The sequence below is a fragment of the Tiliqua scincoides genome, chromosome 8 (assembly GCF_035046505.1).
Source record: "Tiliqua scincoides isolate rTilSci1 chromosome 8, rTilSci1.hap2, whole genome shotgun sequence".
Classification (NCBI taxonomy): Eukaryota; Metazoa; Chordata; class Lepidosauria; order Squamata; family Scincidae; genus Tiliqua; species Tiliqua scincoides.
This window is the reverse complement of record NC_089828.1, coordinates 54,000,343-54,021,455: the sequence shown is the minus strand read 5'-3', so window position 1 is coordinate 54,021,455 and position 21,113 is coordinate 54,000,343. Positions and strand designations below refer to the sequence as shown.

General features: G+C 48.3%; 1 protein-coding gene and 1 pseudogene across 1 annotated transcript in view; both read right to left on the bottom strand.

Moving 5' to 3' along the window:
- The window catches only part of KSR1 (kinase suppressor of ras 1), a 109,020-nt gene that overhangs the window by 4,454 nt on the left and 83,453 nt on the right, over positions 1-21,113 (bottom strand). Inside the window, exons 6-18 of the mRNA XM_066636627.1 lie at positions 19,595-19,655; positions 19,050-19,133; positions 17,827-17,888; positions 17,587-17,693; positions 16,638-16,806; positions 10,607-10,661; positions 9,793-9,841; positions 8,105-8,487; positions 7,361-7,457; positions 6,510-6,643; positions 5,063-5,194; positions 2,531-2,666; positions 1,342-1,475 (exon numbers count right to left, since the gene is read on the bottom strand). Of these exons, the coding sequence (XP_066492724.1) occupies positions 1,342-1,475; positions 2,531-2,666; positions 5,063-5,194; positions 6,510-6,643; positions 7,361-7,457; positions 8,105-8,487; positions 9,793-9,841; positions 10,607-10,661; positions 16,638-16,806; positions 17,587-17,693; positions 17,827-17,888; positions 19,050-19,133; positions 19,595-19,655 (1,603 nt within the window). The remainder of the gene's footprint in view (positions 1-1,341; positions 1,476-2,530; positions 2,667-5,062; positions 5,195-6,509; positions 6,644-7,360; positions 7,458-8,104; positions 8,488-9,792; positions 9,842-10,606; positions 10,662-16,637; positions 16,807-17,586; positions 17,694-17,826; positions 17,889-19,049; positions 19,134-19,594; positions 19,656-21,113) is intronic.
- On the bottom strand, positions 6,086-6,202 carry LOC136659853 (5S ribosomal RNA; annotated as a pseudogene).

The following is a 21,113-nucleotide window of genomic DNA, read 5'->3' as shown; positions in this document are numbered from 1 at the left end:
CATTCCCAGACCCCCCACCAGTGGCGTAGCTAGAGGGGGTGCAAAGCACCAAGATTTGCAGGGAGCCTCACCACGGTGTGCAAGTGGCCCCTCCCCCTCCCCTCTGGAGCCATTCCTGGTGTTGGGAGCAAAATGGAGGCGTTCGCCTCCCTGCATTTGCCTCCGTTTTGCTCCCAGCACCCAGAATGGCTCTGAGGAGGAGGGGGATGGAGCACCAACACACTGCGGCGAGGCTCCCTGCAAAACTTAGTGCTTTGCACCTCCTCTAGCTATGCCACTGCCTCCCGCCCCACAGATACCAATTTACACAGATAATCAAATCTGTGGGCCCCAAAAATCAGACGTACCTTTTAGAAGGCTCTGAGAGGCTTTCTGAGGCCTGGAGAGGCTGTGTGCGATTTCCCTGCACCTCAGAACACCTCCCAGATGGTCCTTCCAGTCACGTCCAGGAGGTCATGTGAGGCGCTCCAGTGCGGGTCGGCACCCGCATTGGGTCAAATCTGTGGGTGCCGTACCCATGGATAAGGAAGGCCCACTGTACACAGGGCTAGACCAAGACCTTATCTGGTGGTCCATCAGCCACCGCCTTTCCTGCTTTTTTGCCTGCTCCCTGGATTCAAAAAGGAAGAGGGGAATGGAATGCTCTGTTCCTTCTCCCTTTCTGAAACCAGGGAATAGGATGGGGAAGAGCAGCAGCAGCAACCGGTGGGCAACCCCTGCCATTCCAGTGCCTGAGGCAACAGTCTCAGTTGGCCTCATGAGCGGGCCAGCCCTGTACATATGTTCCTCTGAACCCACAAGCAAGCAGATGAGAATGCCACTGGACACAGCCTGAGTCTTAGCTAACAACACCATCTATCTAATGGGAGGTTAGGAGTCAGACTTACCTGCAAGTAAGGCTCGCTGAACTCAGTGGGACTTACTCCTAAGTAAGCATGCATAGGACTGTGCCTCAAAACATCAGATTTCAGTTGATATGTAAAGTCTGAGATGCAGCATTTTGAACCATTACATTTAGGTTGCTGCTTTTTTTTCCAAATCCACTTCACCATTTCAGGGGAAAAAGATGGACCACATCTGCACATCCCTGCTATCTAAAATTGCCTTCCAGCCCAATCCAATGCATGTTTACTTGGGAGTTAAGCCACACTGAAAACAAAAGAACATACTCCCAGTTAAGCGCACACACTGCAATATTAGTATGCTAAACTCAAACACTTGAGAGCCTTCAGAGGCTCTTGTCATAAGGAGAGTGCTTATTTGGTTGTCCATTAAGCAATTTAGGAAAAATGGGATTCCCTCAAGCAGCTCCATCACAAGCAGACACTAGCCAATACGTACTCAGCTGACTTCCAGAAGTGTCCTGGATGAGAGAGCCTCCGGTTCAGTTTTGGCAGTTTTTCAAGCATTTCCATCAGGAGAGTGAAGCTGGGCCGCTCACTGACATCAAACGCCCAACACGCGGCCAGGATTTCCTAAAAGATGACATCACATTTATAGTCTGCTATAGTCTCCTTTCACAGAGATCTTCCTTCCTTTGTAACAGAGGAGTTGCCACAGTTTGGCTCCTCTGCCACTAGGGGACTGATCAGAAATCAGTAGACCAGCAGGTGGCCAGCTCTCTCTTACAAGAGGGATTTTTTTCCTATGGTTCTGCATGCTTTCATCCACTTTGGTTCTTATCACCTGCAGGCTGCAATCCTAGCCACACGTTCCTGAGAGTAAGCCCCACTGAACAAAATAGGACTTACTTCCGCGTAGACCTGGTTAGGATTGTGCCCACAGATCGATCATCAGCAACTCCAGGGACTGGTTAAGTCATTTGGATGGGGTTGCCATTGTTTCATTGTTGTTGTCAAGGTCAATCTTTTGGAGTAGTACGCAAAGGACTTGGCTTTGAGCCAGCTTATTGGACTGTGAAACCCACTGCATTTCCAAGAGGGAAGTCACATGAATTCATACCCACAGGTTATAAGAAGCAGGGTCATGCACCTTCCCTCCTGGAGCAACTGATGTTTAATCAGCGGTTGCTTGCCTACCTGGTTAGAAGATTCAAGATCCCGGACTAGCACAAGTATATAAGAATTGGAAAGTACCCAATAAGCCATGCTAATGTTTTGCTTTGGTTTCACAGAAACACCTCGTGAAACACAACAGGAAATAGGATGCTAGACTGGATGGATCTTTGGCCTGACCCAACAGGGTTCTCTCCCTCTTCCTGGGACGGCGTATTTCCCAAGGCAGTCTCCTCCTGTCTGGTTTTCCCTGATTTGGGTGGTGACAGCAGTCTACCACCCCAGTTAAACCCCATTTCAGACTGAGTTATGCTGAAAGTGTGTACCAATTGCTAGGTGCTGCACCCTACACCTGTCAACCTATCATAGAAGCATTCTCCATTTTTCTCCCACAGGAAGGAATGCCTCTTCTTGCTTGTGACCCATGGGTGCACATAAGAACATAGAACATAAGGCTTTTTTGTGTGCGTTCCGTGCTAGCACAACCGCTTAGAGAAGAATCTGCGTCCACTTACAGCAACTTCCTTTCCCAAGCTACTTGAGGAGAGGGCTTGCTTCATTCCTTCGCCGCTCCCAATTTGCCAGATCAAGGCCTCAGCTGGTTGGTTCTCAAATGGCCACTCCCGGGCTTGGAGCTCGTACCACACAGTCCTGATGGGCCAAGAAGTCATAACATTAATACTTCTAACAGAGACAGCCCAGAAGAAGAGTGGCCAGAGGCACACAAGACATACAAAGACAGGCGTTCCCATCAATGCCACCTGAGACAACCATCTCAGTTGGTCTCATGGATGGACCGGCCCTACTAGAAGGTTATGCAGATGCAATTCAATAATCAGGAACTCAGCTGACAAATACAGAATTGTTTTCCTATTTTTAAACCCGGCCTGTGTTTTTTTTGTAAAGCTTTTTAAATTCAAAAACAGTTTTTAAATGATTTCTTTTCCTCAAGTAGGAAAATGATGAAAAATAGAAAAGTAGAAAAGCAGAAAAATCAAATGATTTTTTTCCCCTCAAGTTCATCGTGTTCATTTTCTAGAGCAGGGGTCTTTAAACTTTTTGGCTGAAGGGTCGCATCAAAATATCTGGCACAGTGTTGAGGGCCGGAAACATTTTAAAAATAAAATTTAAATAAATGCATTAGAGGGAGAACTTAGATGAATGAATAAATGAATGAACCAGCTCAAATGTCCAGGATTTCTCCAAGCACCAACACAGTCCAATTTAAACGGACCCCCATTCCTCTACCCCACCAGCACAACTCCGGTTGTGTTTGGTCAACTGGGCCAGAGGCTCTCAGGGGATCAGAGGCTGGCCTGGGCCGGATAGAGGCATTTGGCCCCTGGGCCAGGGTTTGGAGACCCCTGTTCTAGAGTGACAGTGGAAGTAAAAGACTGATATTTTTCTGCATGAAATGTCTCTGAACCAGTTTCAGAACTGGTTCTGGGTGTCTGAACCGGTGACTGAATCGCTTTTGAAAGCTAAGCATCTGAACCAGAGAGCTAAGAAAAGACCAACGGACCTAAACTGGAACTGAACTCACACTGGTAATGGTGCACTTTCCTAAATTTTGCAGTCCCACCAAACATGGGTACCAGGACTCAATCTCTGGTCTTTTTCCATATCTGTGCGCCCTCTGCTGGACCCAGCGTGACTCTTGCCTGCTTTGCAATATGCATATACTCCTCCATACACAAAGTCAGGCAGAATAATTTGCATTTTCCTTGTGTTTTATATTGCTGGGAAGGAGCTGGCGGAAAGAAAATATGATTTTTTTAAAAAATGAGGAACTTGAGAGAAGCTTGTGGGCAGCCCTCAAATGGCCCTGAATGACATTTCAGCCTGTGATTGGGAACAAGTTTTCACATGATATAAAAAGAGAAGCCAAAGCTAACCAGAGAGTTTCATGACTAAGAATTAACAGCCCAATCCTATGTATGCCTACTCAGGAGTAAGTTCCATTAGAGTCAATGAGGCTTACTCCTGGGAAAGTGTGGATAGGATTGGGCTGTAAGCCTCTGCACTAGCTTCCCAGATTATGGATGTAAGAAATTTAAGCAGGGGACTTGGGTACTGAAATCAATGAATCACTTTTCCCCCTTCAAACTGCAATCTATTAGGCTACTTAAAAAGTCTTTTGGACCCTGGAAGCTTTTCAGGATCCCCATTTTGACATCAGATGGCACTGCAGAAAGAGAAAACCAACGTGGTAGTTGCACAATGACAACAAAAACCACTTCACTTTGGACAGCCATGTTTGTTTTCTCTTCCCAGTGGCATATCAAGGGCAAAGCAGGGGATAGTCCTGCCTGAGGGCACACCATAAGAGGGTGCCAGCGTGCCTGTCCCTTTAAGTGCTGAGTAGACCTGGCCTCCTCTGAGGAGAATCTTGGAGGAGGATGCCTGGTCTACTTGATATTTGAATGCTGGCTAGACCTGGCCTCCCCCATGGGATCTTGTGGCAGAGGCCAGATCTATCCATGGCTTCGAGCAGCCAAAGGTGGGACCGTGAGAGCAGTCTGCCCCAGATACCTGTAGCGCTAGGTATGCCACTGTATCTTCCAGTTGGTGAAATGAACATTCCCATCGAAGAATGAGCCAAGTTGTTAGCTCCAGCTCTATACCACCAAATCTGGCGTCTCCACATTTATTTCTCTTTAATTAATTCATTACATTTAAATTCCGCCTTTCTTCCATGATGTAACTCAAGGCAGTACAGAGCTTCCAAGCAGTCTCCTATTCAGGCACTGACCAGATCTGATTTGCTTAAGCAAGGCTGTTGCGTCATGCGTCTCCAAGACCAACCAGAGAGCCACAGCAGGGCTGGCATCCGCGGTCAACACTGCTGGGCACTCTTTTGAGCCCAGGATACTCAAAAGCGCCCATGGCTTATTCTTGTGACCACAGAATTTGTGCGGTAGCGACACAGCAACTCCCTCAGGGAGTTAAGAGGGCACCCATGGAGGCCATGTCCCTAAAACTGGAGCTGCCCTGAAACAAAGACCACAGATCCTTGAGAGACTCCCAGCCAGCCTTTTCTCTCTTACCCAAAAGCATAGACGTCAGCCGCTTTGGAGAAAGGCAGTTTGTCTTCATCCTTGCCGGGAGCCATCTCGCGCACAATCTCCGGGGCCAGATAACACAGCCAATCGTGGGGGAGCTTCAGTTCATTCTCACGCCTAATGGTAAAAAGGGGGATGTTATAAGACTCCTCCTTCCGTACCCCTCCACTGAACATAAGAACATAAGAACAGCCCCACTGGATCAGGCCATAGGCCCATCTAGTCCAGCTTCCTGGATCTCACAGCGGCCCACCAAATGCCCCAGGGAGCACACCAGATAACAAGAGACCTCATCCTGGTGCCCTCCCTTGCATCTGGCCTTCTGACATAGCCCATTTCTAAAATCAGGAGGTTGCGCATACACATCATGGCTTGTACCCCGTAATGGATTTTTCCTCCAGAAACGTGTCCAATCCCCTTTTAAAGGCGTCCAGGCTAGACGCCATCACCACATCCTGTGGCAAGGAGTTCCACAGACCAACCACACGCTGCGTAAAGAAATATTTTCTTTTGTCTGTTCTAACTCTCCCAACACTCAATTTTAGTAGATGTCCCCTGAAGTGACTGAAAAGGGCGACAGGTCAGATACATCCCAAACCCTGAGATTTCCGAGGCGGGGCTTGGTGATGTCACAAGGCTGCCAACCCTTGAAAAATGGGGGTTGCGGCCCAGAATACTGCCTGATGCCATCTTGGGTCCACCACTTCTGTTCTACCAAAAAAAATCCAACAACCCCCAAAGCCTTACTTACCAGGCTCTTTTTGCACTGCCATGAAACCCAGAGGTGTGGGATATCTGGTTTCATTTACAGTGTGGACTCTCATGCTGCCCCTGTAAATGAAACTGGAAATCCTGCACTTCTGGATTTCATGGCAGTGCATGAGGACCACAGTAAGGAGAGGAATGAACACACCTGAGTGAGCGGGAAGCAGATCAGTGCACCAACCTTGCACTGGGAGCAGGCTGGAGGGTGGTTGGCAACCTTCAGTCTCGAAAGACTATGGTATAAGCCTACAGCACCTGGTATTCCCAGGCGGTCTCCCATCCAAGTACTAACCAGGCCTGACCCTGCTTAGCTTCCAAGATCAGACGAGATTGGGCATGTGCAGGGTAACAGCTGAAGGGAGGCAGCAGTGAAACACTTGGGGTAAATGGAACCCCAAATATACTACCCCCTCAGACTCCTTGCTCTCTGCTGCCAATGCAACCCACAGACAGGAGCTCTGGTATTGGGGGGAGCTGACTGATCAAGGGGATGAGCCAAGCAGCAGCCCCAAAATGGCTTGAGATGACCCTCTCCTGCCCATCCAACCTGAGAAAGAAGCAAACGGGTGGAGACACAGGGTCATTTGCAGTCAGCGGGCAACCCGAGGGAGGGTGCTAATCTTTCAACCAACAGGAGGGCAGTGATGACATAACTGGACCCACTTACCTTCCTTCCTGGACCACGCCAGAAATCCCAAACAGGCCAAAATCCGTAATCACCACTTTGCCATTGTCATAGAAAACATTCTTGGACTTGAGGTCTTTGTGCACAATCCCTTTGGCGTGAAGGTACCCCATGCCCTGGAAAACATGGTACAGTCTTTTAGCCAGGAATGTCACAGGCAGATCTGCCTCTAGGTTCTCTTTGATGGCCAACACTCTCGCTTGGAAATTGTGACTGCGATCCTCTCTATAACTGACCCCTGCACCTCCTATCTTGCAACCATTATTTATTCTCGGGGGGGCCTAAAAGTGTTGGCGAAAAGCTCAGCGCCACACAGGCTCTGCTCCCTCAGGCTTACAATCTGAAAATCTCGTCGCGACACGTGACAGCAGCGGTCTTCAACGTTTTCCTTCGAACGGCACGCTGGCCTTAATGATCTTGGCTTGACCTGCCTTTTCAATATCGCCTGCCTTTTAAGCATTACCCTGGCACCCGGGAGAGTGACATCACTTCCTGATTCCCCTCAAAGGAGGGGGTGATCGAGAAGGAACGGGGGCGCAAAGACGCCAATGCCCCTCCACGGAGAGACTGCGAGCTGCCCAGAGTGCCACGGACATGGGGGCGCTGCCACTACTCCTCGATGCCCAGTATGTCTGCACCCTGTCACCCTCCCCCCACAGCACCCAGGGCACCTGCCCTGTCTCGCCACAGCCAAGATACACCCCTGCTTGTAAAAGAGGAATGCAAAGGGTTTCCGGAGGACCTCCCCAGGGAGGTGTGTGAGAGAGCAGGTACTTGACACCGGACCCCCCTCACCTTATGCCAAGTTTCATCCCAGGCAAAGTGTTTCTCACCTTAATTATCTCCTGGGCTATCTGCCTGGTGTTTTTGATATCCAAAGATATTTTGGGGTCTCGTACGTACGAGTGAAGTGTCCTTCCTTTGCAGAAGCTAAAGCAGATGGGGAGAGACAAATGTGTTAGTTCACCTGACATCAAATTGGTACCTAACCAATTTTGTTTCTCTTCCTAAGGGCCTTCTTCATGGGAAGAATGTGCTCTACCCCTGCTGAAAATGACTGGAAATGAACCTGACTTTGGCAGAGTTCTACCATTGATCTTTCTAGCTTAGTATTGCCTACACCAGTGGTTCCAAAACCTATCTGGGTCAAGATGCCCCCACAGTCTCCTCCTCAGCTGTGGGCCGCCATCTTGAATCTCACAAAATTTCATGAGATCCAAGATGGCGGCACTCCAATCTCATGACATTGGGGCACCACCATCTTACGAGATCCAAAATGGTGGTGCCCAGGGGGACAGGAAGGACCAGTCACGGGGGACATCCCGCAGTGCTCCGGCGAGTGTCCTATGGCACCCTAAGGCATCACAATGCACACTTTGAAACCCTGGTCAGCTGCTGCCAATCAGTGTAGGCCAGGAGTTCTCAGAGATGGACCATTCCCAGTCGTACCTGGAGATGCTGCCACGGACTGAACTTGGGACCTTCTGCACACAAATCGTGACTCTACCACTGAGCAGAAGCCCTTTCCCTAAAGAAAAAGTTAGGATGGTGGCCACGAATATCATTCAGACACTTACCTGGTGATAATAGCCAGGTGAGGAGGATTCATGCACGCCCCCATGAAAAGCACCACATTTTCGTGTCTGGTCTGCCGGTAATTCATCACTTCCTTCTTGAACAGCTTCAGGTGGTCCTGATTGTTGCCGTCGATTTCCAGCAACCGGATGGCCACTTCTCCATGCCACCTGCCCCGGTAAACCTTGCCCCAGCGCCCCTGGCCAATGGGGTCACCCAGTTCAATCTGCTCAAAGGGGATGTCCCATTCCTGCAGGTAGACGCTGGTCTGGCTGGGCTTGCGATAGATCATCCCTCGCCAGCGACGCTGCGGGTTTGGCAGGTCGTCGACCCCATCTTCGTCATCCTCGGCTTCCGACTTGTTGGCTTCTTGGTCTTCCACCGGCTTTGAAAGAAAGACTAGTTGGGGTGGAGTGTCAATGCCTGGAACCTGGTCCTCTAACCCTATTCTACTCCCATCTTTTTCTCTCTCTTAATATATAACAGCGATTTCCAACCAGTGTGCTGTTTGCAGGTGTGCAGGTCTGCAGATGTGCCACGGAAGTTGGGGGGAGGGTTATTGATTAGCAGGACCTTTGGGGGATGTGAACCTCCCACCGGCAGCATGATGTGCCTTGTCAATTTGTGCCTTGTCAAAAAAAACTGATGGAGTGCTCTGACAATTTTAGCACCTTGACAGTGTGCCATGAGATGAAAAGGATTGAAAATAGCTGATATATACACTCATGCCCAGAAACATTTGGGGCTGTGTGGGGCACAAGCCCATGGGTATTCCAGGGCCCACAGGGGGCCAGATTGTACACCACATGAGCTGTAGCTGCACGGAACTAGACTATTTAGAAAATAAAGAGTTGCACCATGAATCTATGTTTTCCTCTCTCTATGCACACAGAGACAGGAAAACACAGAGCTACTGGGAACCTCTACACTTCCCAATTCTAGTTTGGCTGTACTTGTCATAAGAGGCGACTAAACAGCCACCGGGTAGATGGGACTCGTCAGCCTGGGAAGGCAGCTCATCTGAGAGAAGGAAAACTCTGATCCCAAACCTCTACTGCCTTGTGGCTACATCCAGTTATGGAAAAGGCTTCAGGAGTCAAGCTCGAGGCAAAATCCGGAGCCGGAGTCCCTGAGGCAGTTCATGGCTGAACACAGTCACGTTCTGGCAACTCCTGCGACGCCGCTGGAACCAACCGTATTGGCTTCTGCCTTTCCATTGGACCATTTCAGCGACGTGGAGAGGGGGGATTTGCTGCATGGGTAACAGCCTATCCTCCATATCTACTTTATCCAGGCTTCGCACACTGGAGAGGACACTGTTCCAGAACTCTATTCAGAGCGCGATACCATAGTCTTCCAAGACTGAAGGATGCCAACAACAATGGCAGTCAGTGGGTAGGCTGGCTCTCAGCGTCCTCTGTAGCAAGAACAAACCCATAGAGGCTCTCCCTCTGCCCCACTGGTCAATCAGGCTTGCTCCCAGAGGCCCCTTGTATTACAGTAGGCTTCTGGTCTGATCCATTAGGGATCTTTCTATTGTTACCCACGATAATTAGCAATGGAACATCCGTACATAGAGGCAGTCTACCTCTAAAATAAGAGGTATAATACAAGGGAGGACGTGCTGCTCTGCCTGTTGGCTTCCTGGCGCGAGAGAAATAAGTCACTCCCCAAAGAAATGAAAGATTACCTCTGTCTCACGTTCCTCAACCCCATCTGTTTCCAGGTGTTCATCAACACTATATCAGACAAAGAAAAAAAAGGAGTGGGTTGACATTGAAATTCTGGCCAGCACTCTTGGTCACCTAATTATGCTGCTGCCTTAATTTGGGGACAATTCCAACGAACTGGCTGGTCCCAGCCCAACTCCCTCCCCAGCACATGAGGCAGCAAGGTGCCGCTCCTGAGTGTGCTCCTGAGTAGAGCTTACACCCCAATGTGGCACACATCTTCCAAGTCCAAAATCTTCCCCTAAAGCTTGTAGCCGATTTCTCCCTAACCATGCCAATTTCCATCTGCTTCAGGCTTCCACCCCTTCCCTCCCATGTTCCATGATCTTACCACTCCTCATGTGGTCACCAACCTTCCTCTCCCTCTCCTGGGACTGTTGTCACTGCAGCCCCCCCCCCCATTCAGCCTAACACCCACTCTCTGCTTTTTCAAAAGGCAGAAGACAGGGAAGCAACTGTGGTGAAGTAGACAGTCCGAACTCTAGAGCGTCTCCACTCTAGCCCACCACTCTACTCCTCCACATTGCCTTTGGAAAAGGAAAAGAGCGGGATTAGCAGAAGTAGCAGCACTGGTCAGTAAGGGAGAGGGTGACCCATGGCTGACTAATGGTGTGCTGGGGATACATCATGTCTCCCACTATGTGCCAGTGGGCGTCTTTCACCTTCTCCACCAATCTGCTGCCTGGAGCAGTCACATCACCCTGCCTCATTTGTGGGCTGGGTATGAAATTAACCAGAAAAGGACAATCAGAACAAAAACACATAGAGACTTACGTTGCGCTTTCAGTCGTTTCAGGAGGCAGCGTAATTTGTGGGGTGTTGGGAATTTCTAGGAAAAAAAGACCAAAACATGGAAAAGACTGTTGAATGCTGTTCTGATGCTCTCTGACATTTCTGAAGGCTTTAAAAAAAACACACACACAATCATAGTCGCACTGCTCAACCAGAACTACTTTGCCACCTGGAGCTAAAAACCAAGATGCCTGTTCCGAGGAATCCCATCACACCGACGGGTTTCCCCACTTGCAGCCTGAAACAGAGCACATCCAAGAGCAGCCAAGAATTTGAGTCGAAGGATTGGATGGGAACAAACAATTGACACATCCATTGAACGTGATTGAACGGAGGGGGGTGGCCACAGCAAGGTTGGGGGTTGTCCGAGGGCCCACTCGGTCAAGCGGACCCCTGAACCTTCCAGTACCAGTGGCAGCGGTGGTGTGGATTGTGGCGTGACACCACTGTACGCAGCATCCCAATCTACACATGGGAGCATCCTCCAGAACTCCCTGTGCCATCATGAAAACCATTTCAAGGATGTATGGCATGATCACCGCGTGTCCAGAGACACTCTTGTGCTGCTGTGTAGCCATAAAAGGAGTCTGTGCAGCAGTGCGGAACCCTTTCAACCGGTGCGCTGCGAAAGATCCGCAGGCACGCCGCAGGAGTTTGGAGCACGGTGGCAAAAATCAGTGGTGGAAAAACTCTTCTGGGTTCTGTGGCTCTGTTTCAAGGGCAACTGCCTGTAATAACAAATTGTCTGTCCCACTTCAGTTGGAACAGACAATTTGGGACTACAGACAGAGCCACAGTAATCAGAAGAGTCTCTGGGAAACCAGAAGTGACATCCCAAGGAGTGAAGACCAAAGAGGTCAGTGCGCCATGCGAAGACAAATATCGAAAGTTGCTGCTTTAGATGGCATTCTTACTCTCCTTTCCTCCACTTTCCTCACCTCCTTTTCTAATCCAGCAAGCACGGGAGCAGAAACAGAGGCGGATGGCGGGTGTGATGGAGAAGGAGGTAAACAGTGGCTGTGACCCTCGGATGGCTGCCCTCCTTGCGGCATTTGGCATCCCTATTGCAGAGGACAGGTGGCCTTGGGATGCTCTTGGGTGAAAGATCACAATTTAAAATGGCAAATATTATAATGCCATTCAGGGCCTAGGAGAGGGGGGGTAAAGGGGGTAATTTGTACCAGGGCCCAGGGCCAAAAAGGAGGCCCAGGAGCCAAAGGAGGGGGCCCAGAAAGTTCCTGGGATCTGACATTTTCCTGTCTCACCTGAACTCACTGCCTGCATGATGCTGGGACACAACCATGTGCATGCAGTGTTAACTGCTGCTGCAAGCCATACACATTGGGCTCTGGAATGCATCCATGACCCTCCTGAACAGTGTCTAATCTGGGAGGAAACTGGCCTGCTACGGTAGCTCTTTGCTTTGTGGACCCCATAACCATGAAGGAGTGTATAGAAGCTTAGTGACCCAGGCGTGGGGCTACTGCTGCTGCAGTTCATTTTGGTCCATTCGAGTGTGAGCCTAAAAACGACGACGCTAATTTTCTGCAATCGATTTTCGATATTTCAAAGATTTTGGAGTTTGTTTGGTTTTCCATATTACTTTCTCTAACTGCCAATGCCACATGATCAGGTAGACCTGGGCTCTACATCAAGAAGCCTAGTAGACCTGGGCTCCAAAGACTATTGCGGCTGTCTTAGTTTGCCACCCTCCTATTCTGCCTGCCCCACTGCCCCCCTCCCCCTTTGGGAAGGGGCCCAGAAGAAACTCTGTACCCCCTGACAACATTCCTCTCATAGGCCCTGATGCCATTCTACAAATCGATTTTAAGGCCACAGCTGGAGTATAGCATCCGGTTCTGCTCACCACTTCTCAAAAAGGATATAGTGGAAATGGAAAAGGTGCAGAAGAAAGCGACCAAAATGTTTACTGGGCTGGGGCACCTCCCTTATGAGGCTACAAATTTTGGGGCTCTTCAGTCTAGAAAAGAGGTGCCTGAGGGGGGGACATGATTGCGACATACAAAATCATGCAGGGGATGGACAGAGTGGATAGAGAGATGCTCTTTTTGCTCTCACACAACACCACTGAAATTGTCGGGAGAGTTAGGGCAGACAAAAGAAAATACTTCTTTACCCAGCATATAATTAATCTATGGAACTTCTTGCCGCAGGATGTGGTGATGGCGTCTGGCCTGGATGCCTTTAAAAAGGGATTGGACAGATTTCTGGAGGAAAACTCCATCACAGGTTACAAGCCATGATGGGTATGTGCAACCTCCTGGTCTCGAAGTAGGCTACCTAGGAATGCCAGACGTCAGGGAGTGGCAACAGGATGCAGGTCTCTTGTTGTCTTGTGTGCTCCCTGAAGCATCTGGTGGGCCAATGGGAGATACAGGAAGCTGGACTAGGTGGGCTTTTGGCCTGATCCAGCAGGGCTCTTCTCATGTGCCGGTTGGCAACCTTCAGTCTCGAAAGACTAATGTTTCTAAATAATCTGTTTTGTAGATAGGTGGGGAGTTGGATGAGGTGAGCAGAGAGGAGGGGGAGGCGAACATTATAACTAAAACACCCTAACTGCACATGTTTTAACCGTTGCATTATCAAAACAACCAAAGTTCACACAATGTTGTACCAAGAGAAAAAGCACAGTTTTATTTATTCATTCATTTATTCATTCATTCATTCATTCATTCTGCAAGCTGGGCAGAATCTCAGTGCAAACATGCAGAAGGAAGTTAAGCTGTTGTGAAAACTCTGGAATGGGGGGGGGAGTGAGGGGGCAGGCACTTCAGCAGAAATGGCCCTTGCAGGTTAGAGGAACTCACCTGGGAAGATAAACTGTTGTCTATGCTGAATGTAGTAGGCAGCTTTAGAAAAAAAAAATAGAGAGGAGAGGACGGCAAACAAACAAACAAAAAAACACCACGAGAGATTAGCAAGTGAGACGATTGTGTCAGCGATTGCCCCCACATGCCCCGTGAATTAATCCCAATTCACAGTTAGTAAATTGTAAAAGGCGATTTCAGGATGTGGGAGACCTAGAAGCAACATGCAGGCCGAGGCTGAGCCGGGCAACAGGCATTTTATTTCACGTTGAGAAGGCGTGCAAGAGAAAATGGTGAGCTTACAGTGGCAACCCAGACAGGAGTGGGTTTCTCTACGCATCAGTGCTCCTGGGTTCAGGTTTTATTCTCGCAATTCTACCTTTCACCTTGCCACTCCAAAAATCAGAAAGGGCCCTCCTCCCTCTGTCTGTCAAGCAACACCCCCTCCCTGTGGCAGTCATTAGGATTTGCATCACCCGGTGCGGGAGGCCAGCATGTCACCCCCATGATGGATCTCCTCAGTGGGTAGGGCAATCCCCTGGGCAGTGGGCATGGTGATGTACCATCGCCCCACCTCGCTGGTTTTTTGGCTATAACTTTGGACAGAATAGAGATAAGTCAATGCAGTTTGTTTCACTGCATTCTGCATGACATTCTGCATTGAGCGATGTACAAAACGGTATTTGAAAATATCAAGATTTTAAAAATTTGGGCAGTAGTGGTGACAGCCCCCGCCCCCCGTGCGCATCCCCCAGTGCAGCTCACACACTCGTGCAATCCCCGAGCAACGTCATTGGCTCCTCCCTGTCTTTCCAATCCTCACTTCCAGCCCAAGTTTGTTAAAAACTAAAGTTTGTTTCCCAGAGTGGAACATAACACATCTATCAGCAAGGGCAGGAGAGCCTGTGCCTTAGGTTTCGTTGCTGGGACTGGTCCATCCATGTGGTCAACTGAGGCTATTGTCTCAGGTCATGGATTGGGAGGAACACCCATCTCCATCTGTCCATACTTCTCCTGCTCCTGCCACCACTCCCCAAATTGGAAAAAGAAGAGGGGAATGGAGCAAAAGCGAAAGTTTAGAGGAGAGGGTTCTGGGACGCTAGAGTGTTACCATTCACCTCCACATTTATTTCATATATTTTTGCCTTCCTTCCCCCACTTACATGGACGCCCAAGGTGGCTTACGTAAAATAAAATAAAAATCAATAAAGGCCAAAAAGAGCAGCACAAAATTTATAACAGCATCAGCAATAACTTAAGACATATAGTATAGGAGCATAAAAGCAATATAAACAGCATATCGACAATAAAACAGCAGTAAAAAGCGGTCATCAGTAAACAATAAACCTCCACCTCTCTACACAAATGCCAAACAAAAGAAAAAGGTTTTGAGCCCCTGCTAGAATGCTTCAAGAGAAAGGGTAGTTTATAAGTCTGCTCTGTGGCCTTCTTCTCCAGTCCAGTGAACCAGAGAAGCGGAGGCTGGGACATCACTAGGTAAGGGAGGGGCGCAGACATTTGGCAAGCTGCCTCAAGCCCCAAGAGGTTTTGAGATGGCCCCTGGAGGTTCTGAGTTGGCCACGTGTTCAAAACAAATGACTGCTGGTTTGAATTTGCACAGCCCGTGTTTCATGTCTCTATAGCACTTGGAGGTGCTTTCCTAAAACAATTTTTCGATCCAAGATTGCAACTCTTGTGGGATAACTTGGACCAAAAACTAGGGGGAGGGAGGCAAAAAAAGAGCAGCCCCCTGACAATTTTCAGGATGCTGGGCAAAACACTCTGGTTAGAATTTGAGCTTCTCCCAGAGCCTGGCAGTCACCATTTTAAACCCTGCAATGATACTATGTGATGACATAGCCTCCCCCTATGACGCTTTGATTTAAACAGAATGGCAGATGGAGCACTGATGCTCTCCAGTGGGTTTTGACCCTCACATGAATATCTTTTCTCTGCTACTGCCAGGGATTGAACCAGGTACCTTCTGCATGCAATACAGGGGCTCTACCACTGAACTATGACCTGTCCCCCAAAAGTCTTTTGCTCCTTGGTTTCTACAAGCTGCCTCCTTTAACACCTTCCATGTCCATGCAGTGGCTTGCTTTACGCAGCAGGCGCATTCTAGCCATCGCCCACCCACCCCCGGGATTTCTTTCAGTCCTAACATAAATGGAAAATTAAACCAAGCTTCTTGATCACTCTCAGCACCAAGGTGAACGATGATAATATCATGGCAGGGAAAAATGTATCAAGAGATGCATGCCCAGCAAATCTGGTAAAATGCTTTCTTGCCCAGCAAGGCCAGTCTAACTATGAGATGGGAAGCACATGAATCCATCTCATCTTGCTCCCTGGATTTGAAAAAGAAGAGTAGAAGACAGCAAAACAGGAAGTGTGGAGGATGAGGAGGTGGCCTAGAGTAACGTCAATGCTCTAGCACAGGGGTGTCCAAAGTTTTTGGCAGGAGGGCCACATCATCTCTCTCACACTGTGTCAGGGGCCAGGGGAAAAAATAATTAATTTACTTTTAAAATTTGAATGAATTTGCATAAGTTTACATAAATGAATATATTAAAGATGAATGAATGAAGGTCTTGCAATAGCGCAAGGCCTATAAAAGGCCTTGCACAAAGCAAGGCTGACCTTTCCTTTGCTGCCGCTGCTGCATCACAGATGTGAAACAGCAAGCAGTGGAGGGAGCCCTCATCCCACAGCTCATGCAAGAGGTCAAACAATCTCCCTCACGCTGAGAGCAGTTGCATTGGGCCAGTGCGGGCTCCAACAAATCTCCGGAGGGCCAGAGGCTCATTGGAGAATGGGGGCTCCCTGAGGGCCGCATTGAGAGGCCTCGAGGGCCGCAAGTGGCCCCAGGGCCGGGATTTGGGCACCCCTGCTCTAGCACACCACTCTCTTCTCTTTCATTTTTGTTCCATTCCTCTCTTTTTGGATTCAAGAATGGGGAGGAGCACAGCATCAGGTGTGCTGTGGGAGACTGTGGGAGTACACAGCATCAGGCAAGCCATCTCAAGTGCCAGGAGGCTTTGGGTCAGCCCTGTTGCCAAGTACACAAGGTTCAAAGAGGACTTCATTCTACACATGGTCTGCAGTCACCTCATTCTACATTTCCTCCGTTTCTGCTCAGCCTCCCTGCAAAAAGAACAAAGCAAAGAAACAAAGCCAATTACCAGGGAAGTTGAACCGGCTGTCCCGCTGGCCCATGGGAGACGGGTTCGGTGGCGGCGTAGCGCTGGGGGGGTTGGAAGACTGGAAGGGCGCTGGAGAAGATGGCGTGGAAGAGGTGGTGGAGGATGGGTTGCTGCTCGAGTCAAGGTGGTTTATGACTGGTGGATGATCCTGAAAAATAAAGGTTCAGTAAAATGAGGATATAGAAGCTAAAGGGAATGAGAGTATAGTTTATTTCATTTATACCTCATTTTTAATTAGGAAAAAATGTGGGGGGGAAGTGGCTTACAAACATATCTACCAAGCAAACTGCATCATGAGTAACAGCTACCGATAGACACCTTCCTTCTCCAGGAATTTGACAAATCTCCTTTTTATAGTTCATCTAAGCGGGAAACACATCACCACAATTAAAGTTCCAGACCACATGAAGATTCATTCTTGCAGGGCTCTCACATCCAAGTGGAAGGAACTTAGGGTGGGCCCTCAGAATCTGTGGGGGATCCATTCCAGGACTCCCATTGTAGATTCTGAATTCCACGGATAATCAAATCCACAGTGGGGGGGGGCACCCCGGCAATCTGGAACTGCCTTTCAAAAGAATCCAGGAGGGCTTCCAAGGCACGGCTGGAAGGCACTTCTGCTCGCATCCAGGAGGTCTCTGAGGCCCTCCAGTCACAGGCTCAGCATCCACGGATATTGAAATTCACAGATGCCAAGATGATAAGGAGGGCCCACCGTATTTTTTTGCATCAGACTCATGAATGTTGGCTACATGCTATTTCCAGGCTCAGAGGCAGTATGGAAGAGGAGAAGAATATCAGGATGCTTCTGTACGCCAGTTACGTGGAAGTAATGAGGTGGGTGTCGACTTTTGACTTCTGTTTGGCCACTGTGACAAAACGGAAAGCTGGACCTTGGGCCTGATCTAGCAGGTCTCTTCTTACATACCTTTTTAGTTAGTGCTTTTGGAAGAGTCCCAAACTGTGGTTCTGAAGGTCTGTCCACTGGGTTATTGATGTCGGAAGGGACAGATTCTGTCCGCCTTAATCTTTGCACTATTGAAGAGGAAGCGGCAGGAGAGAGGGAGAGAGAGAGAGAGAGAGAGAAAGGTATTTTATCTTTATTTCTTATCATAGACACTCTTAGCAGTAGACAACAGGTCAAAGAATTGGGTGAGGGAGAACTTACAGGGTAGAAAAGATATTCTACAGGGTGGGGCTTCTTTTGTACATTTGTTATGACACTTTAATCTGTGGAAAAGAGAGGGGAAAAAACATGTTAGTTTCTTTTTGCTTCCATCTACCTGGCTGCATCATCATCAGGTCTAGTTAGATGACAGAGCTTTTCAAGAACTCTGTCTCTTTCTAGTTTAGTAAACAGCAATCACTGGGGGATGATCTGGACTGGAACTATGGTGACAACGGAAAGGGGGTTAACTGTTTCCCTGAGGACCATTTTGCTGATGAAAATTTCCACCCCACTCACCAGTCACTTTTTGTGCTTTACATGGTGCACCTAAGTTTCCCATAACACTGGGGCAGGCAAACTTCCACTCCAGAGCTACCAATAGCTCTGATGATGATCTAAAGTCACTCCTGAATTTTACTTGCTTGTACCCCCCCTCCTCTCCCCTTGCCATAGCACTTCTCTGATCTCTGTCTAGTCTTGCTTCCTCTTCTATTCATCTTTCCAAACAGAGGGCAAGCTCTGTCACTCCAAGCTCCACGTCACTCTCTGCCCCACCTCTCCTTCCAAAAGGCTTGGAAGGAGAGAAGGGGAACAACCTCACAGTAGCAGCACATGCTAGTGGCTACCACCAGGCAGGGAAGAGAGGAGAAATGCACATGCAGCATTTGTCTGCATAGGAAAGCACCGTGCCCAGGGAAAGATCCTCCCCATAATTGGGAAGGCTGATACAGGGATGGGGTTTGCTGGCACTCTCTCACTGCCCCCCCACCACATACTTGTCTCCCTATCCATAATTAGGGCCAACATAATTAGTTCAGTTGGGCAGTCAATTAGCTGCTTATGACACTCACAATTACCACTGCGTCCTGGACATCGGTGTCCCAGTCTGTGTCCCAACACTGGTCAAATATGTCCCAGTACTGGACATTTGCATCTGGTCTTTTTGCATCCCAGATATTTCTGTCCCAATATAGTCATGCGCCACTTAACGACAGGGATGCAGACTGGCGTCCCCGCCATCAAGCTGTGGTGTAGTTGACAGCGGCCAGAGGCTGCTGTTTGGATATATGAGCTGTCCCTGGTCAGAGCATTGTTAAGCAGCGCCCACCTGTATACGTATATTTATACTAGATGTACTACTTTATTTTTAAAACTCAAAGGTAGGGTTAGGATAAGAGGCCCATCTTTTTCATAAGAGGGGAGTCTCCTTATTACATGCTCACCTGCAGTGCTTACACTTCACCCCGAACATCATGCTCTTTTGACACACCTGACACACCTGTGAGAGCCAGGACTTTGTAGAGAATCTGGAACAGACAAAGGAGAGTCCAAAAAGTGCCAACACACACACAGTTTTACACACAGAGTTAAAAAAAAAGAAAAAAGAAAAAAGGTATTATTGGAAAAGCTATGCAATTATACTTGGAAAAGTTGCATCTAACTATTTTATGTAGCTGAATTCCACTGGAGGTGGTTGACTTATTTATTTTAAATTAACTTTTAAGAATAGAAACCTTCACAAAAAAAAACAGAAACATAAAAAAGGCAAACTGTGTAGAGGACAACACACATCCCCAGGGAATCAATTTCATAAAAGTAACACCACCACCCAAAAATTCCCTGTCTCTAGTTCAACCCCAAGCTCCCCTCATCCAGAAACTTTACACATCCCAAAAACAAAAGCCTTTGAGAGAAGCAGAGAACCTGGAATCAACCTTTGAAAGAGTCCAACCTCCCTCTTTCCCTGTTAAAGGTCCATAATACTTACCTGTGTGTTACCGACAGACCAATATCTCTTCGTACCGTTTGAGGAGATCCTTGGGGGAGATCTAAGAAAGCAAAACAACAACAGCATTCATTTAATCATAAATGCACCTATAAATAGACCGCCACCAAAAAAATCCAGACGAGGCCCATTCAGAAGGCAGATGGTTTGCTTGAGCCTGCCAGAGATCGGGGGGCCAAACTTAAGCAGGATGGACTTTCTGGCTGTGCCGGAAAGCTGGAAGCCACAATTTTTTCTACAGAGAAGTCAGAAAAAATGGAAATTACCTAGAGATGGACTTCCCCCCAATGTTCTAGAATGATGTTCCCTATTTTAATGATTTAAAATCAAGTCCCTTTGGGATGATGTTTACTTTATCAACCAGACCCAGTCCAAGATTTCTGGGTAGAAAAAACAGTGGCCACCAGTGGCCAGCAGATTCACTGCTTCTGAAAACGGGGGGGGGGGGGGGGGGGCTGGAAAAAAAAGGTGACCCAGGGACAATTCCCACACCCCCATTTCAAACTGAAAGTTTAACACATCACTTGTAGCTCAGTCTAAGACAGATTTGAAATTCCACACACACCCCACTCCCCCCCCCCCAATTCTTAGGCAGCAAAAATGAGGACAATTAAAGCAAGGGGCAGCTGAGAAGGTCCCCCCCAAATCCCCTCTGAATCAGGAAGCTGCTTTATCCACTGGCCATTGCTGGGGTGTCTTCTGTATTTTTCTTTTTCAGATCGTGAGAGGGCAGGGAACCATTTACTGATTTCTTTTAATACATAAACAATTTTGTGAACTACTGCTGTTGAAAAGCGGTATAGAAATGTTAAAAATAATAAACCACCACTACTACCACCACCACCATACCAAAATGGTCCCCATTGTCATCAAGGCACTTGGAATGATCTTGAAAAATTTTGTGAATTACAACTGCAGCTTGCTGAAATAACACCATCAGATCCACAAGCAACAGCATGTTTAGGAACATCTTACATACTGCGCCATACTGCGCCATACCTAGTGGATACTTAGGTCTCAGGCTGAGACTTTTGTCAATTGCTCTGCACCAGTTAACAACTGTGGTTCCTATAGTTTGGAATAATAATTCGACATCATGCTTCCAACTTTCAGGTTTTTATCCCTCTAGACTCCAGATGGCACCAAATCCCTGTTCTAGACATTGCAAGGCTTCTGCTGTTTTTTTTTTCTTTTTTGTTTTAAATCACGCAAAGTCCCCGTTTGATTGGTTGCTCAGGATGCCAGAGCTCGGAGCTCATTTCCCGCAAACCAGCCCAGCACACAGACGTCAGAACCGACAATGCCACAAAAGGGACCCTCAAACAGGTTGAGTTTCCCAGCACTCTAGCAAATATTGCGCACCAAGACTGCACAATCTGGTTCCACTCTGGTGACAGGGTTGTCTGAGCCAAGCACAAAGATCAAACAAGACTGCACCTCTCTGCTTGCTTTTCCTGGGTTCCATCTATGACTAGCACAATCTAGAAGAGACAATAGGGGT